At 50.6% G+C, this 19,137-nt stretch overlaps 1 protein-coding gene and 1 long non-coding RNA gene across 3 annotated transcripts in view; one reads left to right on the forward strand and one right to left on the reverse strand.

Moving 5' to 3' along the window:
* Positions 1 to 5,085: 5,085 nt before the first annotated feature.
* LOC310751981 lies at positions 5,086 to 10,602 on the reverse strand. Of its 2 annotated transcripts, XR_014542752.1 has the most exons (4): positions 10,396 to 10,602; positions 8,586 to 8,705; positions 6,823 to 6,874; positions 5,086 to 5,873 (listed from the first exon to the last, which is right to left on the reverse strand). It is a non-coding gene; the product is annotated as an uncharacterized lncRNA (long non-coding RNA). The 2 variants fall into 2 exon arrangements; XR_014542751.1 differs by lacking the exon at positions 6,823 to 6,874.
* Positions 10,603 to 12,072: 1,470 nt separating this feature from the next.
* CNIH2 (cornichon family AMPA receptor auxiliary protein 2) overlaps positions 12,073 to 19,137 on the forward strand; it is a 50,521-nt gene continuing 43,456 nt past the window's right edge. The window contains exon 1 of the mRNA XM_083591623.1: positions 12,073 to 12,440. Within this exon, the coding sequence (XP_083447749.1) occupies positions 12,360 to 12,440 (81 nt within the window). The 5' untranslated portion in view covers positions 12,073 to 12,359. The remainder of the gene's footprint in view (positions 12,441 to 19,137) is intronic.

The following is a 19,137-nucleotide window of genomic DNA, read 5'->3' on the forward strand; positions in this document are numbered from 1 at the left end:
ATTGACACCAATGGTTATGCTGGCTGGGGCTGATGAGATCCGCAGTCCAAAACATCTGGAGCACACCAGCCTAGGAAAGGATGAAGTAGACTGTTTCTGGTTATGTAGGCCACGGACTTACCGGTTATCAGGCATGGGAAAAGGTGCTTTCAAAGCCTCCATACAGGGGGTTTGCTCTTCTGGCAAAGCTTGTGCAGGATGTGGCTGTCGGAACACACTGGGAACCTCCAGCCACTTGTCAAGCTCCTTGATCATGCAGCCGTCAATGAAATTTAGGCAGTGGTCTCCTGTTACCCGCTGGTGCTTCTTGTTGAAGAGCTCAGCCTGCAGTGGGCAGGAGAAGTGGTTCCTCCAGTCTCCAGCAATGCCTTTCCTCATGAACGGGCACTTGCTTGTATCGATCATCTCATGAGGGATGCGTGTACCATTCACGAATCTGCAATGCCTCCAGGTGGAATCCAGGAAGGCACTCAGTCGTGCCGCACAGTCCTCCAGGTCCTCATGTAGCTCATCATAGGTGGCATGGGAAACCTCCTTGCTCCTCCTTGCAGCCGAGTCAGACTTTGGTGTCCTCAAACCAGGAGCCATAATGCTCTGTGCCATCCAAGTAGCTGAGGAGAATCTCATGGAAGCAGCCAGGGTGATGGAAGAAATTGGCCATCCTTAGAACTGAGAGGACGACATGGCAACGCCAAATGGATCACCTTGGGCTTAGATTTCTTCAGGGACGATTTTGGACACCCCTAGACTAGGCAACAATTGCACTATATCAGCCTTCATTGGAGTGCTGTTGTTGAACTACCCTTAAATCCAAAATAGTTTATTGCACATGCCTTCAGTTAGAGGGAACTGTAGTTTGTTACGGGTGCTAGGAACTTAGCTCTGTGGGAGGTAAAGTTCCCAGGGTTCTTTGGGGGAAGCAATGGGCTTTAAATATATGGTGTGGAGGCGACCAAAGCCTTTAGGGTACCACAAAGCTCCTAATGTATTAGTACAGATTTAGGGGTAACAGAGCTTAGGGGTGCAAGTGCACTCATAACTGCCAAGAGTTAGTGAATGTCAGAAATTAGTAAAATGGTAGAATTTAGATACTATTTGGGATACTGAAGGGAAAATGCAGGCTGCAGCAGTTATCCTGAAATGGGCCACACATAGAAGTTCCTGGGTTAGTTTACGCAAACGAGCCTTGCTGGGTTAGCTAAATGCAGAGTCCTTGAGAAACAATGGAGAGTCAGGTACTGGGTTATTAAGGGCCATTGGCAATGTAAAAAGCTACCCTTCCCTCCTGCTCTGAGGAGTGGACAGAGACAGGAAATTTGGGCAGTTGCCACACAGGAAAAATGTGCCCCTTTTAAAACAGAGAGGCTGCTTAGCAAGTGTTATTGGGAAGGAGAAGGAGGTGCCAGAGCTCCAGGTGGGGCAGAACCATATTGGCAGGCTGAGAAAAAGGCATGGAAATGGAGCCGGATGACATGAGCTCCAATGCTGTGCTGTTGTGGGGAACAAGCCCCCCCATGCTGTGAACTCTCTTCCTCTACCTAGATCCAGGTGTATAGAGGTGTAAAACCATATATCTTAAAATGCTACAGTCTCTTACATGCCTGAATTCCTAACGGAAACAGGACCCTGGGTAAGTGCCTGGAACCCCCTGGAAATTTGCTACCGCTTGGCAGCGACTGGGGTGGTGTGCAACCTTTGTAACAGTATATAGGCTTTGTACACACTGGCATTAAAAGCACATTTGAAACATAGACTTTCCCTCATAGAATTCTGGGCACTGTAATTTTCTCCTCCCAAACTTACAATTCCTAGCAACCCTTAATAAACTACAGCGCCCAGAATTCTTTGAGGGGGGCGGGAATGTGCTTTAAAGGTACAGTGTGTACACAGCCTTAGTTGTCCTAAGCTGTCCCCAAAGGAGCCACTAGAGGGTGCTGACCCACCAGCAACGTTTTCCAACCAAATCTTAATTGCCCCCTTGTGAACCCAGTTTGCTCTCGGGTAGGAAACAAAGCTGAATATGGGAGAGAATAAGAATTTGCTTTGCTCAGCAACCTCCAGCCTGCCCGACCTGTGCCAGGGTGGCTCGGAACAGCCGGCGAGGGACTGGGCCGCCGCGGAGCAGGCTGTTTCTGCTGCCTTTGGTAGTGTGAATGATCTATATGCTATTGTCCTGTTTCTCCCCAAGTCTCTATTTTAAGCCCTCAGCCGGCAAGTATTAAGGTCAGTTCAAGGCAATGGGAGCAGACTCAGCACAGCATTTCTACACAGGGGAAAAGTCTACATGTCCACAGTGATGCCCACACTATATTTTCTGTATCCTCAAAACACACCATACCCTGCAAGGCAAAACCTTCTAGAGGAATTACAGCAAAACTAATTAAAAGTTTTGTAGCAGCTTAAAAAATAACAGATGCTTATGATGGCAAAAGCTTATGTAGCAGTTTGCATAAAGGGTTATCCTCGTTTAGCAGGTATATAAATACTTGTTATTGTTAATTTATTACCTGCCTTTCACCCTAAGGTCCCAGCATTAAAAACAACATTTAGAACAACTTTCATGATGGTCTAATGACATTGCAATATAACAGTGAGAATACCAAACCAGAAAAACTACCATATGGAAAGTTAGACTGTAGCATAGTAGGAAAATCCTCTGCTACAGATTATAACTATGCCAGCTAAATCTAAACAAGTAGCTGGACATTTGTTAGAAAGAATATTATGTAGCTGCCTTCTTTACCTTGAGCAATCAGGCAGTGATGGAGGGCATAGTGGTAAATTTTGAATTGCAGGTGCTCATTCTGGTAGCCCATATAGTCATTATTAGGATGAGAACTGCAATCCTATGAATAGCTTCTTAGGAGTGTTGGTTAGTTGGTTAGTTCTGACTGAATGGGTTCAGCTTATGAAGCAGGCATCTTTTAAAGGTCTTCATCCCACTGAAATGCAACCTCTAGCTTTTAATTAGAAATGCAAATAGACGTTATTATCTAAACTGCTGGCATGAAGCTGGAACCTCATCAAAGGAAAGAGGTGTCTAGCCACTTGTTTCCTTTTATTCTAATCTGTTACAAATTTGAAAGCTTTGTTAACACTTCACTCACTTGCCAGAAGAAGAAAAGGTATATAGCACTGCCAGTGCTCCAACCAGCAGGTGACACCATTTCCTCCTGCTCGGGTGGGGAGAAGTAGTCCCAGAGCTGTGTTTTCCCTCCTCATTAAAGGTACCCCTGCCCGTACGGGCCAGTCGTATCCGACTCCAGGGTTGTGCGCCCATCTCACTTAAGAGGCCGGGGGCCAGCGCCGTCCGGAGACACCTCCGGGTCACGTGGCCAGCGTGACAAAGCTGCTCTGGCGAGCCAGCACCAGCGCAGCACACGGAAACGCCGTTTACCTTCCCGCTATAAAGCGGTACCTATTTATCTACTTGCACTTAAGGATGCTTTCGAACTGCTAGGTGGGCAGGAGCTGGGACCGAAAGACGGGAGCTCACCCCGCCGCGGGGATTCGAACCGCTGACCATGCGATCAGCAAACCCTAGGCGCTGAGGTTTTACCCACAGCGCCACCCGCGTCCCTGCACTGCTACTTTAGTTGTTCCCTAATGAATACTGTAATATGTGCTAATAAGCAGTTCTCTTGAGTGCCAGTGCTTATGTATCTGCATAACGTTCCAGAGCATTGGCTGTTTTAAAAAAAAAAGTAAAGGTGCTGCGAGAGCCCCAGCAGATTTTCCATGAAATAAGTGAAGCTGCTATGGATGTTAATGGCAACAAAACTAGAAAGATTGAAAGCAATACAACTACGGTTATCAACAGGCACACTGCTTATCAGGGCTGGGGAACCGCTCTGAAAGTGTTGCTGCACAACATCTCCTGGGCATGAGAAGTGCTTTGGACACTTGAGAGAAGAATACAGATGGGAAGCATGATACTCTTTATAGAGTAGCCAATGTGGTGCCCAGTATGGTACAGGGAAGTGGGGGGCAGATGGGGCTGGGAGGGTAGCCCATCTAGGAAAAGGAAAACTCTGACTCTTGCGAGATATCTTTGGGAGAAGAAAAGGCTAAGGCAGTTGTTTTCAACCAGTGTGCTGTGGCACCCTGGGGTGCCTTGAATGATGGTCAGGGGTGCCACAGGCAACACTGGCCTCTGTCCCTTTTTCCCTCCCTCTTCTGATGCCATCTCATATCTCTGCCTCCCCAAGGCTTGCACAGCTCTTTGTTGCAGTGGCCCTGGCTACAAGCTCCAAAGGGGATAGTGCCTCTGGGGCTGGGCAGGGGGTGCTGGCTGCCAGAAGGTGAGGCAGCCTCGGAGTAAGAAAGCAAGCAAGCAGGCAGGCAAGCAAGGGAACCCAGCCAGCCAGTCCTCCAGCCGTTGCTGTTGGGAATGGACAGTGTGAGGCACGTGAAGTGCAGGTGGGTTCCCACAAGGCAAGACACAGTGATAACAGCAAGAGCCTTTATTGAACTACATAACTGGGAAATGGGCAAAGCAACCACTTATATACATTTCTGAAAGCCTGGGCCACTGCCACTCAAAATGTGATTGGCTGACTAAACTTCCAAGCTGCAAATCACGACTTCAAGGGCCAATGGAAGAGGCCCAAATCCTGAAATGTTCTGTGATTGGACATAATGTATCAAATCAGAACACAGGAGCTGAGATTCCTTAGTCCAGACTCAAGCTCAGGCAAACACAGGCCACTGAACACATAACACCACATCTCTTTGGGGTGGGGTAAGATCAGAGACAGGGACACGGGTGGCGCTGTGGGTTAAACCATAGAGCCTAGGACTTGCCGATCAGAAGATTGGCGGTTCGAATCCCCGTGACGGGGTGAGTTCCCGTTGCTCGGTCCCAGCTCCTGCCAACCTAGCCGTTCAAAAGCATGTCAAAGTGCAAGTAGATAATGGGACTGCTCCAGCGGGAAGGTAAACGCCGTTTCCGTATGCTGCTCTGGTTCGCCAGAAGCGGCTTAGTCATGCTGGCCACATGACCCGGAAGCTGTACGCCGGCTCCCTCGGCCAATAAAGCGAGATGAACGCCGCAACCCCAGAGTCAGTCACGACTGGACCTAATGGTCAGGGGTCCCTCTACCTTTAAGATCAGAGACCAGAGGCGGCGGCAGCAGCAATAGCTGCTGCCCAGAGGACTCCCAATAAGAGGGGAGAGGAGACTGAGGAAACTCTACAAGGGAAGGGTGTTCAAAAAAGGATGAGAGACTGCCAGCATTGCAGGCAAGGGGTGACATAACTGGGCTCCTGAGCCCCACAGGGGTGCCGCAGGAAGAATGTAGTTATTCAAGGGAGCCGTGGACTCAAAAAGGTTGAAAACCTCTGGGCTAAGGAGTAAACCCTACAGAAACCGGAGTCCCTAAGATGGTGGGTCCTGCCTGCCGCCTTCCTCCTCCTCCTTAGTCTTAGTGTTCCCCCTTGTATTGCTCAGCGAAGAGGAGGCTGTGAGCAATGCTAGAATTAGCTGGCTCTGCCTGTCCTTGGCTCTGGCTCCACCTGCTTTGGGGCTCCCTGCCTTATGCCCCACAAGTCCCCATGACACACCAGCCACCATTGTTTACATCGGATGCATCCGCACGAACTTGGCTGCATGAACAAAGCCTGTGAGATTATAAAGGTTGCAAAGTCGAGGATTTCAGTTGCCTGGGCAACCTAAACCGAGCCTCCTCTCCCCCAACCCCATCGCTTTTCGGTTAGTGACATGGTCTTAAAGGCAGGATCACACAGCGACTGCTGTTTCCCTAAGGTTCTTACCTCACTTTGGCGCTCTGGGCAGGGAGAAGGGGCTGGTGGGTGGATCTCGATGTTGTTCTTGCATCGTGTAATCCAAGAGATGGGATTAGTTCCTTTAAAACCTGCATGAAAGAACGGCTCAAAATTGAATTAACAATACTGAGGGATTTGGGGGAAGGTGGGGGGGGGAGCCCCAATGTGTTTCTGACAAATTGAACAACAACAACAACAAGTAGACAAAGCCTCCAGAAGTACAAAGCCCAGATTCCAGGGATTTGCATGGGGTTTAGAGCTGATGTTTTTGTAAGGTATGTTATGTGCCGAAAACTGCATCTTCTTGTGTGTGCCCTACCCCACCTCCCTGGCCTGTCAACTGATTAGGGCATTTTTTTTGGCTGACTTAATTTGGATCACTTGCAGCTAATCAATCAGTTAATAAAGCTAAATGCATATGTGTACCACCCAAACCAATATATATATTAGTGCTGTTGTTATTGTGATGAAACATTTGCAATATCTGAACCCACACATGCAGAAAATCTGAATCCATTTCTAAGCCTTTAAAAGAGGGAGATTCTATTGTTATTATTTAAGTTTACATCTGGTCCTTCCTCCTGAAGGAGTCCAGGGCAGCAAACACCTTCGAAACAATCCCAGTACTGTACAGATGCAGACTGGGAAAGATCTTACATTAAAAGGCTTGTTAAAAGGTCTTCAGCAGCTGCTGGAATGGCAAGAGAGACCATAATTAATGGGAGGGAGATCCAAAGGGGTAGCTACCACACAACACAACACAACACAGGCCCAATTCATATATCAAAAGATGATATCTGCCAGAGGCCCTCTCCTACTGCACACAGTGATCAATTGGGTATATAATCTTTCAGGTATCCTGGTCCCAAGCTGTAAAGGTAGCTTTTTGATATAATCGAGTGCTGCAAGGCTGGCACCAATGGTTGGTATGGCTGGGTATTCTGTTTTTCAAAGCAGGTTTCTAGTCCTCAGGAACGCTGAGGTTCCAGTTGCAAAAGCTGAAGTCCGAGCAAGGCTTGCTGTAAAGGAGTGACTCACTGAAGGAGAGAGGCCATGGGGTCTTGTCCAAACGTTCTCTAGAAACCTGGTACTGGAAAGAAGTGTGAGAAGGTACAAGTGAAATGCAGAAGCTGCTGCACATTACTGTAGGGCAGGGATGGCCAACTCCCAAGGGACTGCGATCTACTCACAGAGTTAAAAACTGACAGTGATCTACCCCCTCTTTTGGGGTTCAGGTCAAAGTTGTTGAGCTTCTTTGGGGGGAGCCAGTGATCAACCAGTGATCTACCACAGATGTCCAGTGATCTACCAGTAGATCACGATCTACCTGTTGGACGTGCCTGCTGTAGGGGACAGTCCTCTTGCATTACCATTTCCCATTCTTTTTGACTGTAACACACCAGAACCAAAATGGCCTCTCTGAAATAAGCTTCATCGCCATTAATTAAAATGCATCACCCTGGTTCTGAGGCAGGTGGCTGGAATGGTCAAAATAGGATTGGGAGACCTGGGTTCAAATCCCCACTCAGCCACAAAGCTCATAGAATCATAGAATCATAGAATCATAGAGTTGGAAGAGACCACAAGGGCCATCGAGTCCAACCCCCTGCCAAGCAGGAAACACCATCAGAGCACATCTGGTTTGACAAGGATGGGTTGTGGTGGAGGCACTAAAAAGCAGTAAAAAGTTTCACTACTTTCTGAGAGACTGAACTTCAAGCTGAGCATCTCCTTCCCTTTTCCAGATTCGACAAGAGGGGTAGAGCCCCTTGCCCAATTATAGAATCATAGAATCATAGAGTTGGAAGAGACCACAAGGGCCATCGAGTCCAACCCCCTGCCAAGCAGGAAACACCATCAGAGCACTCCTGACATATGGTTGTCAAGCCTCTGCTTAAAGACCTCCAAAGAAGGAGACTCCACCACACTCCTTGGCAGCAAATTCCACTGTCGAACAGCTCTTACTGTCAGGAAGTTCTTCCTAATGTTTAGATGGAATCTTCTTTCTTGTAGTTTGGATCCATTGCTCCGTGTCCGCTTCTCTGGAGCAGCAGAAAACAACCTTTCTCCCTCCTCTATGTGACATCCTTTTATATATTTGAACATGGCTATCATATCACCCCTTAACCTCCTCTTCTCCAGGCTAAACATGCCCAGCTCCCTTAGCCATTCCTCATAAGGCATCATTTCCAGGCCTTTGACCATTTTGGTTGCCCTCCTCTGGACATGTTCCAGTTTGTCAGTGTCCTTCTTGAACTGTGGTGCCCAGAACTGGACACAGTACTCCAGGTGAGGTCTGACCAGAGCAGAATACAGTGGCACTATTACTTCCCTTGATCTAAATGCTATACTCCTATTGATGCAGCCCAGAATTGCATTGGCTTTTTTAGCTGCCGCGTCACACTGTTGGCTCATGTCAAGTTTGTGGCATGGGTGATCCCAGGCCAGGCACCAACTCTCTGCCTAACCTACCTCACAAGACTGTTGGGAAGATTGAAGGGTAAAAGACGTGGGTATGGAGAGAACAACCTTGAGCTCCAAAGTTGGGGTATAAATGGAATAAAGAACTGCATCTTGAAGGAGCCCTCAGTTATTATAACATTTATACCCCCACCTTTCATTCAAGGCGCTCAAGGTGGTGTACATGGCTCCCCCTTCCCCATGTTATCCTCACAACAACCCTGTGAGGTAGGTTAGGCTGAAGTACAGTGAATGGCCCACGATCATGGGCTGGATGCAGATTTAAACCCTGGTCAAAGTTGGGGTTGTGAGTCCAGCGCTCTAACCACTATACCACATACCTCTTAAGGCTGCCTCCACTTAAAAAAGTTGTGCTTTGGAATTTTAAACTGTGGTAGGACAAGACTTTTGTCTTTTGTTTAGAATGGAATATAAACGTTCAGGAAGGAGCCTGGAATATCCTTGAGAGACACACAGGCACACACATTCCAGTCACAACTTAAATGAATAAAATATTCATTATTGTGTGTAACTACCCACTGATTCATTGGAGCAATAATCTTAATTAGAATACCATGCATTATTGAAGTTCTGTTGAAGGAGGGGGGTGCACAAACACTCAGACACTACCACCCCATTAAAAAAACACACAAATCTCCAAAAAGGGATCCAACAGCTTGCTTTGGCAGCTCCTGTTGACAACTGATCGATGCTTCTGACAGAATAGAACATTTTGTCAGATTTCATCAGCCTGTGAGGAAAGAAGCTCTGAATGTGTGTATTAAGAGCCGTCTGTCTTTTTTAAGAGTTATGGGGGGAAAGGACACACTGAGAGACAGACACAGTGACCAGGGCTGCGGACACTCCATATACTCAACACACATTATTTCCTCCTGACAATCCTGGGAACTGTAGTTTACCCCTAAATAAGCTACCATCCCCACTGGTTGTGCTGGCTGGGGCTGGTGGGAGTTTTAGTCCAACAGCATCCAGTCAGCATCATGTTGGCTGCCCTTGCACCTTACAAAAGACACTTCTATGTAGGAATTCTTGAATAAAACACGCCGTGTACCTATCTTACGCATACATATTTGTTGGATTAAAAATTTGTTGACTTAAAAAAAAAGGGTTCTCATAACATCTTTCGGTCCTAACACACCACACATTCCTTTCACACACTGCGCTTCTGTCAGTCAGTTGCACCACTTTCCCTCCCTCCCTCCCTGCCAGCCACAACACTGTCTCCCTCATATTTTTACACAAGTGTGCCCATGCACACTAAAATGGAGCTGCCCTGGCCTCCCATTCTGCTCCCTTTTCCTTCACACGGAGACCCCGTGCGATTCTTACACACACAAACACACCCCTCTCTTGTTTTCCACCCCAACCCTTGTCTGTTCACACGTCCTGCCTGTGGTGAAGGCACTGAGTGTGTGTGTGTGTGTGAGAGAGAGAGAGAGATTGCAAGTGAAAGAAATAACTGCATCCGTAAGAGAGAGACGAAAGAAACAACTACATACATGAGAGAGACGTTGCGAGGAAACCGTGAATATGAGGGAGCTGACTGAAAATACGGGTGAGAGGCAGGAGGAGACATAGGAACCGATTTGGGCGGGAAAGAGAAGAATGAGGTGTGAGGAAGAGCCTGGTACATTATAGCACAAGCACACTCCTTCCTCACATTTCCCTTTCATGTTTTTCTCCTCATAATCCACACTCCTACACAAGCCTTTCCCATTCACTCTTTCCTGACAGGATATGTGCCCCATTCTCCCCTGTCTGTCTGTCACACACACACACACACAGTGCTCTGCAATACATTTAAAACAAAGAGAATCCTCGGAACAGCAGTTTATTCCTCGCAGAACTACAATTTCCAGCACCCTTAGCGAACGACAGATATTTGGTGGTGAGGAACCATGTGCTTTAACGTATGGCGTGTAGGCAAGCCAGTTATCCCCTCTCTCTCCTCTATGCACGCACAAGCCCCTCATGCATCCACACAGTCACACCTCTCCCCAATTTCCTTCCTCCCCCCTCTCATTTTTCTATTATGCATTTATCATCCAGATTTGTTGGCCACTACATAAAACTTTCCGGGGCTCCGAGCCATAAATGGAGAAGTGCGGATTCCAACTAAGTTCTGCTCACAAGCAGAGCCACTGAAATGAATGGGCCTAAATGAGCAGTGTGCTTTTATTCCAAAGTGGCTACACTTAAGTAGATGTAACATAATGGGCTACTGCTCAATGTATGCATGTGTATACGGTATCATGCCCCCCCCCCCAATATGGATAACCACGACCTATTTCACACTCGCTTCCACACACTGGCGCGCAACCACATTCCCTTCGATGTTTTCACACGCGCCTGTATGCAGCGCACGCTAAGCCACGCCCCCTTTCAGACATCCACAGCCACGCCTCCTCCGACTCACATTTGACGCCCACGAACGATCGCTGACAGCCACGCCCCCTTTTCACACGCGCGCACACTCTGCAGACTCGGCCCCTTTGAACGCAGCACCGCAGCCATAACATCTCCTTTTACGCATCATGTATTATTATTATTATTACCCAAGATCCCAGGGCGGGTTACGGTATAGAACACAACATTAAAAGAACTTTGAAAAGCGGGTCCTATCTCTCTCTCTCTCTCTACATTTATAGTGTCGAAGGGCAGGGGAAAGACCCCTTTAATGACCTCCACGCTACTGTATGAAATCCTTCACCCCCAGTGTAAAGGTGTAGTGGTTAAGGAGCTGGGCTGGGACGCCGGAGACCAGGGTTCAAATCCCCGCTCCACCGCGAAATTCAATGAGTGACACTTGGCCAGGCGCTTGTTTGTCAGCCTAGCCTACCTCACAGGGCTGTTGGAAGGACTAAAAAATTTCAGAGAACCATGGGTATGCTCCTTGAAGGAAAGGTGGGTATGAAGGTAAGCAATTAATACCTGGCAGTAAGCTCCACAGGGACTTACTTCCGAGTAGACACCGCTAGATTTGCACTGTAGATCCCACATTACAGATCCCATGTTATTTATTTATTGCTTGCATTCATATTCTACTTTCCTTTCCCCACCCCCACCCCACTCCTCCAAGGTGCTCAAGGCTGGCTTGGCGCGTGGTTCTTCTCCCATTCCGGCCCCCCATCTCATTTAATCCCCACAACAATAACCCTGCGAGGTAGGTTAAACTGAAAGAGAGGCGGGGGAGGGGAAGGCAGGGCGCAAGATGAAAGCTTCGTGGCTGAGGAGGGCGGGGACCCCAACCCTGTTCTCTCCGTGGTCCTCCCGCAATGCTCTAGTGCCAAGAAAATCTGGTGGGGCAAGTAAGCCCCGTCCCGCACCATCAACCACACGACACGGCATACACACACACACGCGTGAACCACTTGAATGGCAATGCTCAACTATTTTATTGGGAAGACCCCGGCCCCTAGGAGTTGACTCCTATGCTCTAACCACTGCACCACCGCTGCCTTATTCCGACTGGAGCCCCACGAGGCTCCCTCGCTCCTCCTCCTCCTCTCCGGGCGCCTTCCCCCACCAGCGCAGCCCCGCCACGTGCTCCTCCTTCCCGGGGAGCCGAGCAGGGGACTCTCCCTCTTACCCCCCACCCACCCCGGGGGGAGAGCGGGACGCGCACCCTTCCTGGGGCGACTCCCTCCTCCCCGCCCGCCCTCCTTTTCCAACAGCAGCTCCTCCAGGTAGAAGCAGCCCCGCCAAGGAAACTCTCGTCGGTGGCGCCGCCCCGCTCCCTTCCCGCCGCCGCTTGCAGCTCCTCCTCCTCCTCCTCGTCGTCGGCGAGGGCGCCTCGCTCTCCCTCTCCCGGCAGACGGCGGCGAAGGAGCAGGATGAAGGGGGCGTCGTCGCGGACCTCGCAGCAGCAGCAGCAGCAGCTCCTCTAGCCGCCTCCTCGCACCTTCCTCGCCTGCCGCTCTGCCCCATGGCGGAGTAGCTGCGCGCCCGCCTTTGCTGCCTTCGGGGCGGGGGGTGGGGAGGGAGGAAGGGAGGAGGAGGTTGCCAAAGTGGGGGGAGGTCGCGGGCCGCCCCCTCCTTCGACAGCACCGCCGCTACTGGGACGACAACCGACGGCGCGCCCCCTCCGCCCCGCCATGGCCTTCACCTTTGCCGCCTTCTGCTACATGCTCACCCTGGTCCTCTGCGCTTCGCTCATCTTCTTCGTCATCTGGCATGTGAGTCGTCGGCTTCCCCCCACCCTGGAAGGGGGGACATGTGGGGTGGGGGGTGAAGAGCTGGGCTGGGTGTGTGGGGAGGGCTGTGGGGTGGGGGGGGATGTTCCAAGCGGGGCAGGATGGGGTGGGGGGCATTTATAGGCAACAGGAATGGGGTGGGAGGTTACAAGTAGGGCAGCAAGGGGTGCATTTAAATGCACCTGGGGGCTGAGGCAGATCCAAGCAGGGGGGGGCTCTGTGACGGGCTGGGGGTTCATGGAGGGGAACATCTGGGGTACCCCAGGGTGGGTGGGGGGAAAGGGAGCAGGGTCTCTGGGGGGCAAGAGGCAGTGGGGCTGCAAGTGCGGAATGAGCGGTTGGTTGGGATGTTGTCAAAAATGGGGGAAATAGGGGTGGAGAGATCAGGAAATTGGGGGGCATTGAGGGACTAAATGGGATTAGGGAGGTGGGGGCAGGGGACTCCTCAGTGGGACTCAAAGAAGGGGGCAGCAGCTGCCAAAGTGTGTTGGGGGTGATATGAGACGGCAGAGTTTTCCAGTGGGGCAGGCAGTGGGGTGGCGGAGTAGGGAGGCAATTGGGGTGAGAGAGGGGTCAAGCTGGGGCAATTAAAAGGGATAAGCAGCGGGGGGCTGGGGAATGGAATGGGGGGAGCACAGGCAGGCAGTGTGTTGGGGGGCGATAGATGGCAGTGGGGGGAGATTGGAGAAGGTGAAGATGGGGCTGGAGGAAACCCCACAGGGAGGCTTGGTGATGGGGAAGTTGGGAGAGCTCATCTCTGAAAGGGTTGGTGGTGGGGCAGTGATGTTTTCACCCAATTCCTGCTTGGCTACATGTCTTCTTCCCCAGTCCCTTGAACCCAGAGCCAGCCGTCTGCCGTCTGGAAGGAAGTAGAGGGGGGTTAAACTCCGTAAGGCTGTTGCCCAGTGGCTGTTGCCCAGAGGGTTTTGGGATGGGGGTGGCAGCAATTGCTTGATCTCAAATAGTGGGTGCTGGGGTCACAAAGCAAGGGGGGTAGATGGTTCAGGTGGGCAATAGCAAGGGGTCCTGGACAATGTGGTTAAAAGCCAAAGAAATAGCCCCCCAAATGTGGGGCACTGTGAGCAGCTGCCTTATCTGCAAATCTGGTTTGTGGGTTTGCGGGACGGTTTGTGGGGTTTCTTTCTTGCTCCCTACTGGAATGCAGGTGGGTTTCTGAAAAGAGGGGAGCATGTGGATGAGAAAACCGAACAGTGGGGGGCATTTATTTGGATGGGTGGGGACAAGGTGTGGTAGGTAGAGATCCCTCTGCGTTTGGGGGTCCGTAAACATGGCACTAGAGATTTTCATGGGTTTGGGTTGGGAAGTCGGACAGTCGGCATCTTGTATACCAGGAACCAGTGTTTCTGTGCTACAAAATCCAGCATTATTTCTGGGCCTATTGGAGGAAATTGATACTCTTTTTGTGGGGAGGGGGTGCTGTTACCGGGCAAAGAATCTCATTTAGGGGGACAGTGGGAGAGGATTTCAGAAGCCAGCAGATCCTACTTTCGCTCAATCCAGCCACTACCTGCTGTTTCTTTCCCCTTCCTTCATCTTCTTTGCTCTCCCTATAGTTATTAAGGTATGTGGGGTTTTTTTGTGGCTGGGGAGAACTGCACCTCACACACGACTGCACCTCTGACTTGATATTGAACACCCTTCCTCTCAATTTTGCCCATTCCATTGTTATTTTTTTGTTAAAGAGGAAGAAGAAAGACAGTGGTGAGGAGGGTAGAAGAATTTTTTGGGATTGGTGGTGGTGGAATATGCACTTTTTTTTCTTGTGGGGCTCAGTATCCTCTCCATCACCCCCTCCCCACACAGTTCTCCCTATTATTGCATTTTCCTCTGCCTGAAGAGTCGGACAGAAAATAGGGGAGGTTCGTATTAAAATAGCTTTGGTTATCTATCCGTTTGTATTCCTCATGTGCCTTTTTCTGGGACGACCTGACTCTCTGTCCTCTCTCTACCCCCCTTTTTTTGTTCCTTCCTTCCTTCCTTTTCGGTGACGCTTCCAGGAATCCCAGAAAAGGAAAGGGGGGGGGGGAGAGGAACACACACACACACACACACACACATTTTCCTCCCTCTGTTCCATCCATCCCCTCCTAATTTTGCTTTCCCTTCTCTCTCTCCCCCTTCCCACCCTCCATCCGTAACCAAGGAACCTGGCTCTGGTTGCCATGGAAACTACATATGTTTACAAAATGATGCTCCCTACTAATAATCCGGATGCTACTGTCTTTTAACCCCTTGGCTGCTGCAGCCCTGTGTCTCCCTCTCCCTTCTTCTGCTTGTTGGATGCGTTCTTCCCCCACCCACACACCCATGCACACCCACACACAAACACACCTTCGTTGGCATCGATACGTCGGGGTGGGGTGGGGGTTGTTTATTATTAACAATACGTTGAAAGGTTAGGGAATAGTTTGGGAAATGAGACTCAAAAATGACAAGCTGTGGCAAGGAATCCTGGTATGTGCGGTTTAGAACAGAGCGCCCTGCGCAAACCCTTCCACAGCTCTGGTGCATAAGACCACGTAGCACAGTCCGGTTACCTCCGTCAGGAGCTTACGCGTCATCAGTCATCTTATGACCTACCAGAGTGGCCTGGGGATGGAGGCAGCCCCCAGGGGTGTCTGCTTGCCATTGGGGCTGATTGGGCAGCAGGCAGGGAGCCTGCCAGCAGGTGGCGCCATAGCCAATGGCAGGTAGAGCCAGCTGAGTCTAGGTTTGCCCCCCACCCTCCTCCTTCCTGCTGAATAATACAAGGGGCAACGCTGAGACTAAGGGGGGGGGGAAGGAAGCTGACAGTCCAGGCCACCCTCTGGCTGTAAGTAAGAAGGTAGGCTGAGAGCAGGCTCAGGAAAAGGCCATAGCTGCTTTGGGGGGGATTCATAAACATTGAAATGGGAGGGGAAAGGAAAGGGCCATAGCTTAGTGGTAGAGCACCTGTTTTGCATGCAAAATCCAGGTTTGATTCCCTACCTCTCCAGGTAGAAATGGGACTGTCCCTGCCCAAAATTCAGGAGAGCTGCTACCAGTCTGTGTAGGCAATCCTGAGCTATATGGACCAATGGTTGGCATGGTATATAATAAGGCAACTTCCTATGTTCGTACAGGGTGTGGGGCTGTGCCCCCAATTGCCCTACCAGAGTAGCCTCCCTTCCGTCATGTTAGGGGCTGCTTATAGGTGGTCAGGATTTTGTTCTGTGCTTGTGTGCATGGAATTGTGTGGTGGGTGGGCAGTGATGTGGTTAGGTGATTTCAGATTCTGGACTAAATGTTCTTGTAAGAGGCTTGGTGTTCTCCTTAGATAAAAGTGCGGGTTATTTAATACACTTCAGAATGTGGTAAGCCCAGCCCACCCCCCAACCCCCCGCTGCATTTGAGAAGGCCTTCCCCGACAGCACCGGATTCTCTCAGATGAAATTACACCATGTGCATCAGGTGTGCCATCCCCAATATGGCATCCCAGCCCACCCTCCTCTCTGTCTCTGCCTCCTATGCTCAGGTATAATATGCACAGCTGATTGGCATGGCTTTAAAGTCATAGCCAGGCTTAATTTGAAAGGCAAAAGTGCAATCAAGCATGTGCAGAGCACCTTTGGTCCATCCGTCCATCCCCCCACTGAGGATGTTTGGAGAGGGAGCTTAACTCAGAACTGCGCCGTAGAATATTTTCTGTGCAGGATGTTCCAAGGGTAATTGAGCATGTGCAGAGTGCATTTGTTTTTTCCACCGAGGGAAGGCCCGTAGTGCAGCAGTAGAGCATCTGCTTTCAGGTCCCAGGTTCAAGCTGCAGCCCTTCAGCTAGGGCTGGGAGAGCCCCCTGCCTGAAACCCTGGAGAGCTGCTGCCAGTCAGTGTAAACAGTACTGAGCTAGACGGACCGGTGTTTTGGCTCATTATAAAGCATCTCTGTCTGTTGCTAAGGGGGAGGGAGCAGAACTGCCCTCCATGCAGAACATCCCAGATTCAGTCACTGACCTCTCCAGTGGAAAGATGACGAAGAAGACCTCTCTCTCTCTCTCTCTCTCTCTCTCTGCCTTAGAGAGCCACTGCCGGCCAGAGTTGGCAGTACTGGACTAGATGAAGCTACAGAGGCTGCTCAATAGCCTGATGCCTTAAGGCAGCTTTCTGCGTTTCTAATCAAGCAATACTAATGCTTCGTTCCTAATAGACAACAGGGGGCTGAAAGGTCACAGAATCTAACCTTGTATATAAGACACACCTCTGTGTTCCATCCTGAGGTTCCATCCTGAAGTTCCAATGAGACTTAAAGGGCTTTTCGAACTTCAAGCCTTGTGTGATTTGTGTAAGCCAAATCAATTGTTTCCGCAGAACCGAAAGCATAAGGTGTGTTGGGTGTGTGGGGTTGCAACACAAGCGAGTCTTCTGACCAATTTATTCCTGGGACATTTATTCATTTAATATACACCCCCTTCCCCAGTTCTGCATGGAGCACAGGGCTGGCTTGCAGGCTTCTCCTCCTTTAATCCCCACAACAGCCCTGCGAGGTAGATTAGGCTGATACCCAGTGCTTGACTCCAAGGTCGCCCTGTGAGCTTTGTTCATGGCTGAATGGGGGATTCGAACCCTGGTCCTGACCCGACACTCTACCCACTAACAGTGCACCAGCTCTCATCCCTGATCATTGGCTGTGCTGGTTGAGGCTGGTGCGGGTTCGAGTCCAGCCACATCCGGATGGCCACAGGTTCCCCAACCCAGACTATCCCACTCTCCCCCGACCCCCCGTTGAAGCAGGAACTGTTTGGAGCCTCGTGTGTGAAGCCGGGGATGACAGCTAGCTGGGCATGCAAAGGCTTTGAGGCTGACGACCTGCCGTCTCCGTTAAGAAAAATAGAAAAAGGACCTCTTAATTCTGGGATCAGTGGAACTGCTGGTCTGCCTCTCCTATGTGCGCCTATCTCTTTCCACCCATCTGTGATTACTGTGGAGGGACTCCATCTCAGAGTACACGATGTGCGAGGCTGGGTTTCTCATTTTGAGGAGCATCGGGTCGCGGTGACATGCCAGTTGCGGCAATCTGTGCCGTGGTCTGGGAATGAATTATAAAGCGGTGGCGGCAGCGGTGGTGGGCGCAGCCCTCTGCCTGCTTCTTTACAATACATTTGCCTTAGACCCACCGGTAAGGGGGAGGCTTGGCGGACGTTGCAGGGGGAGAAACGAGAAAGCCATGTGCTCGGCTGGCTTGGTGGTGAGAGCAAGGGTCCTGCTTACCAGGCTGCGGGGGCTCTCCTTTTCCTCTCCATCCTTGCAAAGTCAGCATGGGCTGCCTCTCGGGATTTGCGAGCCCTGGGAGTCAAGCGAGTTGGCTCACCGCAAGCCACAGGGTCAGGCAAGATGACTCACATTCTCTGGTTCACTCCGAGAAAAGCCGGATTTCAGCTTCTGAAACAGAAAGCGAGGGCTGCTTCGCAGGCCAGATAAGGCAACAAAGGGGGGAGGCGGGGAAAGGATATCAGCTTATGGACAAGACACCCCCTCCTCAATCCAATTGGTACCCCCCCCCCCACATCGGGCGTGTGTACATACCTTTGCCACTTCAAAAACACTTGCTTCCTTCACTCACACATTGAACTTTTAAGCCACGGAAGCAGTAATGGCTGCCTAGTAGCGTTCGATGCCACCTTAAGCTCCTAGTCCTCATGAGTAGGTAGGGGAAATCCTTACATTTCAAATACACATCATGCATTTGGAGCACATCCTGCCCTTGCCTCCCCCCCGCAAAGGACCCTGGGAACTGGAGTTTGTTAAGGGGGTGCTGGGAACTGGAGCTCTGCGAGGGATGCAAACTACAGTTCCCGTGATTCTTGGGTGGGCGGAGGATGTGTTCTAAACGTCTTCCTTATTTGGGTAGCTTTGAAGCCTGCACCCTGCAGTCATTGCCGGAATATTTAAGGGTTGTTGCAGGTGTGCAGGTAGCTCACTAATCTGCATCTTTGCCCATCAATCCCTGTTTTCTTTATTTCCATTTTTTACATTGCCTGCGGGAAGCAGGTTGAGGTGTGTTCTTTCCTCCTAGAAAGAGCCCCTCTGCTTGGGGTTCCTGCCAAGCCGCATTGCTGCTGGTGCCCATTGGGGCTGGTGGGGCAGAGGGCAGGGGAGCCCAAAAGGGGGCAGAGCCAGAGCTAGTGACAGGTGGAGTCCCTCCCTGTTGAGTTCTTCAAGGGGCAACACTGAGGAAGAGGAAGGTGACAGACAGTGCCCACCCTCTGGACAATGGGGCAAAAGATTCCTGCACTTTGGGGGGTGGGGGTCCCTTCCAACTCTCCAGTTCTGTGATTCTAAGGGAGCAGGCAGGTGGGGGCTGGCCCAGGGCAGACTGAACGGACCGGCCCTTATGAACCAGCCTCCACTGCCTGCAGGATGCTATAAGCTCAAACATTTTTGTTATTACAATATTTGTATCTCACCTTTCCCTCAAGGACCTCGAGGTGATAGATATGGTTCTCACCCCTCCTAGTTATCCTTAGAGCGACCTTATGAGGTAGGTTAGACTGAGAGATGGCGATTGGCCTAAGATCGTTTGGATGTGTGGAAACTGGAACTCGGGACTCCCTGGTCCTAGTCCAGCATGTTTCCCCCACCTCCCTAGTTTTCAGTCTTCTACGCCCCCCCCCCATGCTGTGAGTGATGAGGGTGCTCGATTCCTC

This window comes from Podarcis filfolensis, assembly GCF_964270895.1.
Source record: "Podarcis filfolensis genome assembly, chromosome: 16".
Classification (NCBI taxonomy): Eukaryota; Metazoa; Chordata; class Lepidosauria; order Squamata; family Lacertidae; genus Podarcis; species Podarcis filfolensis.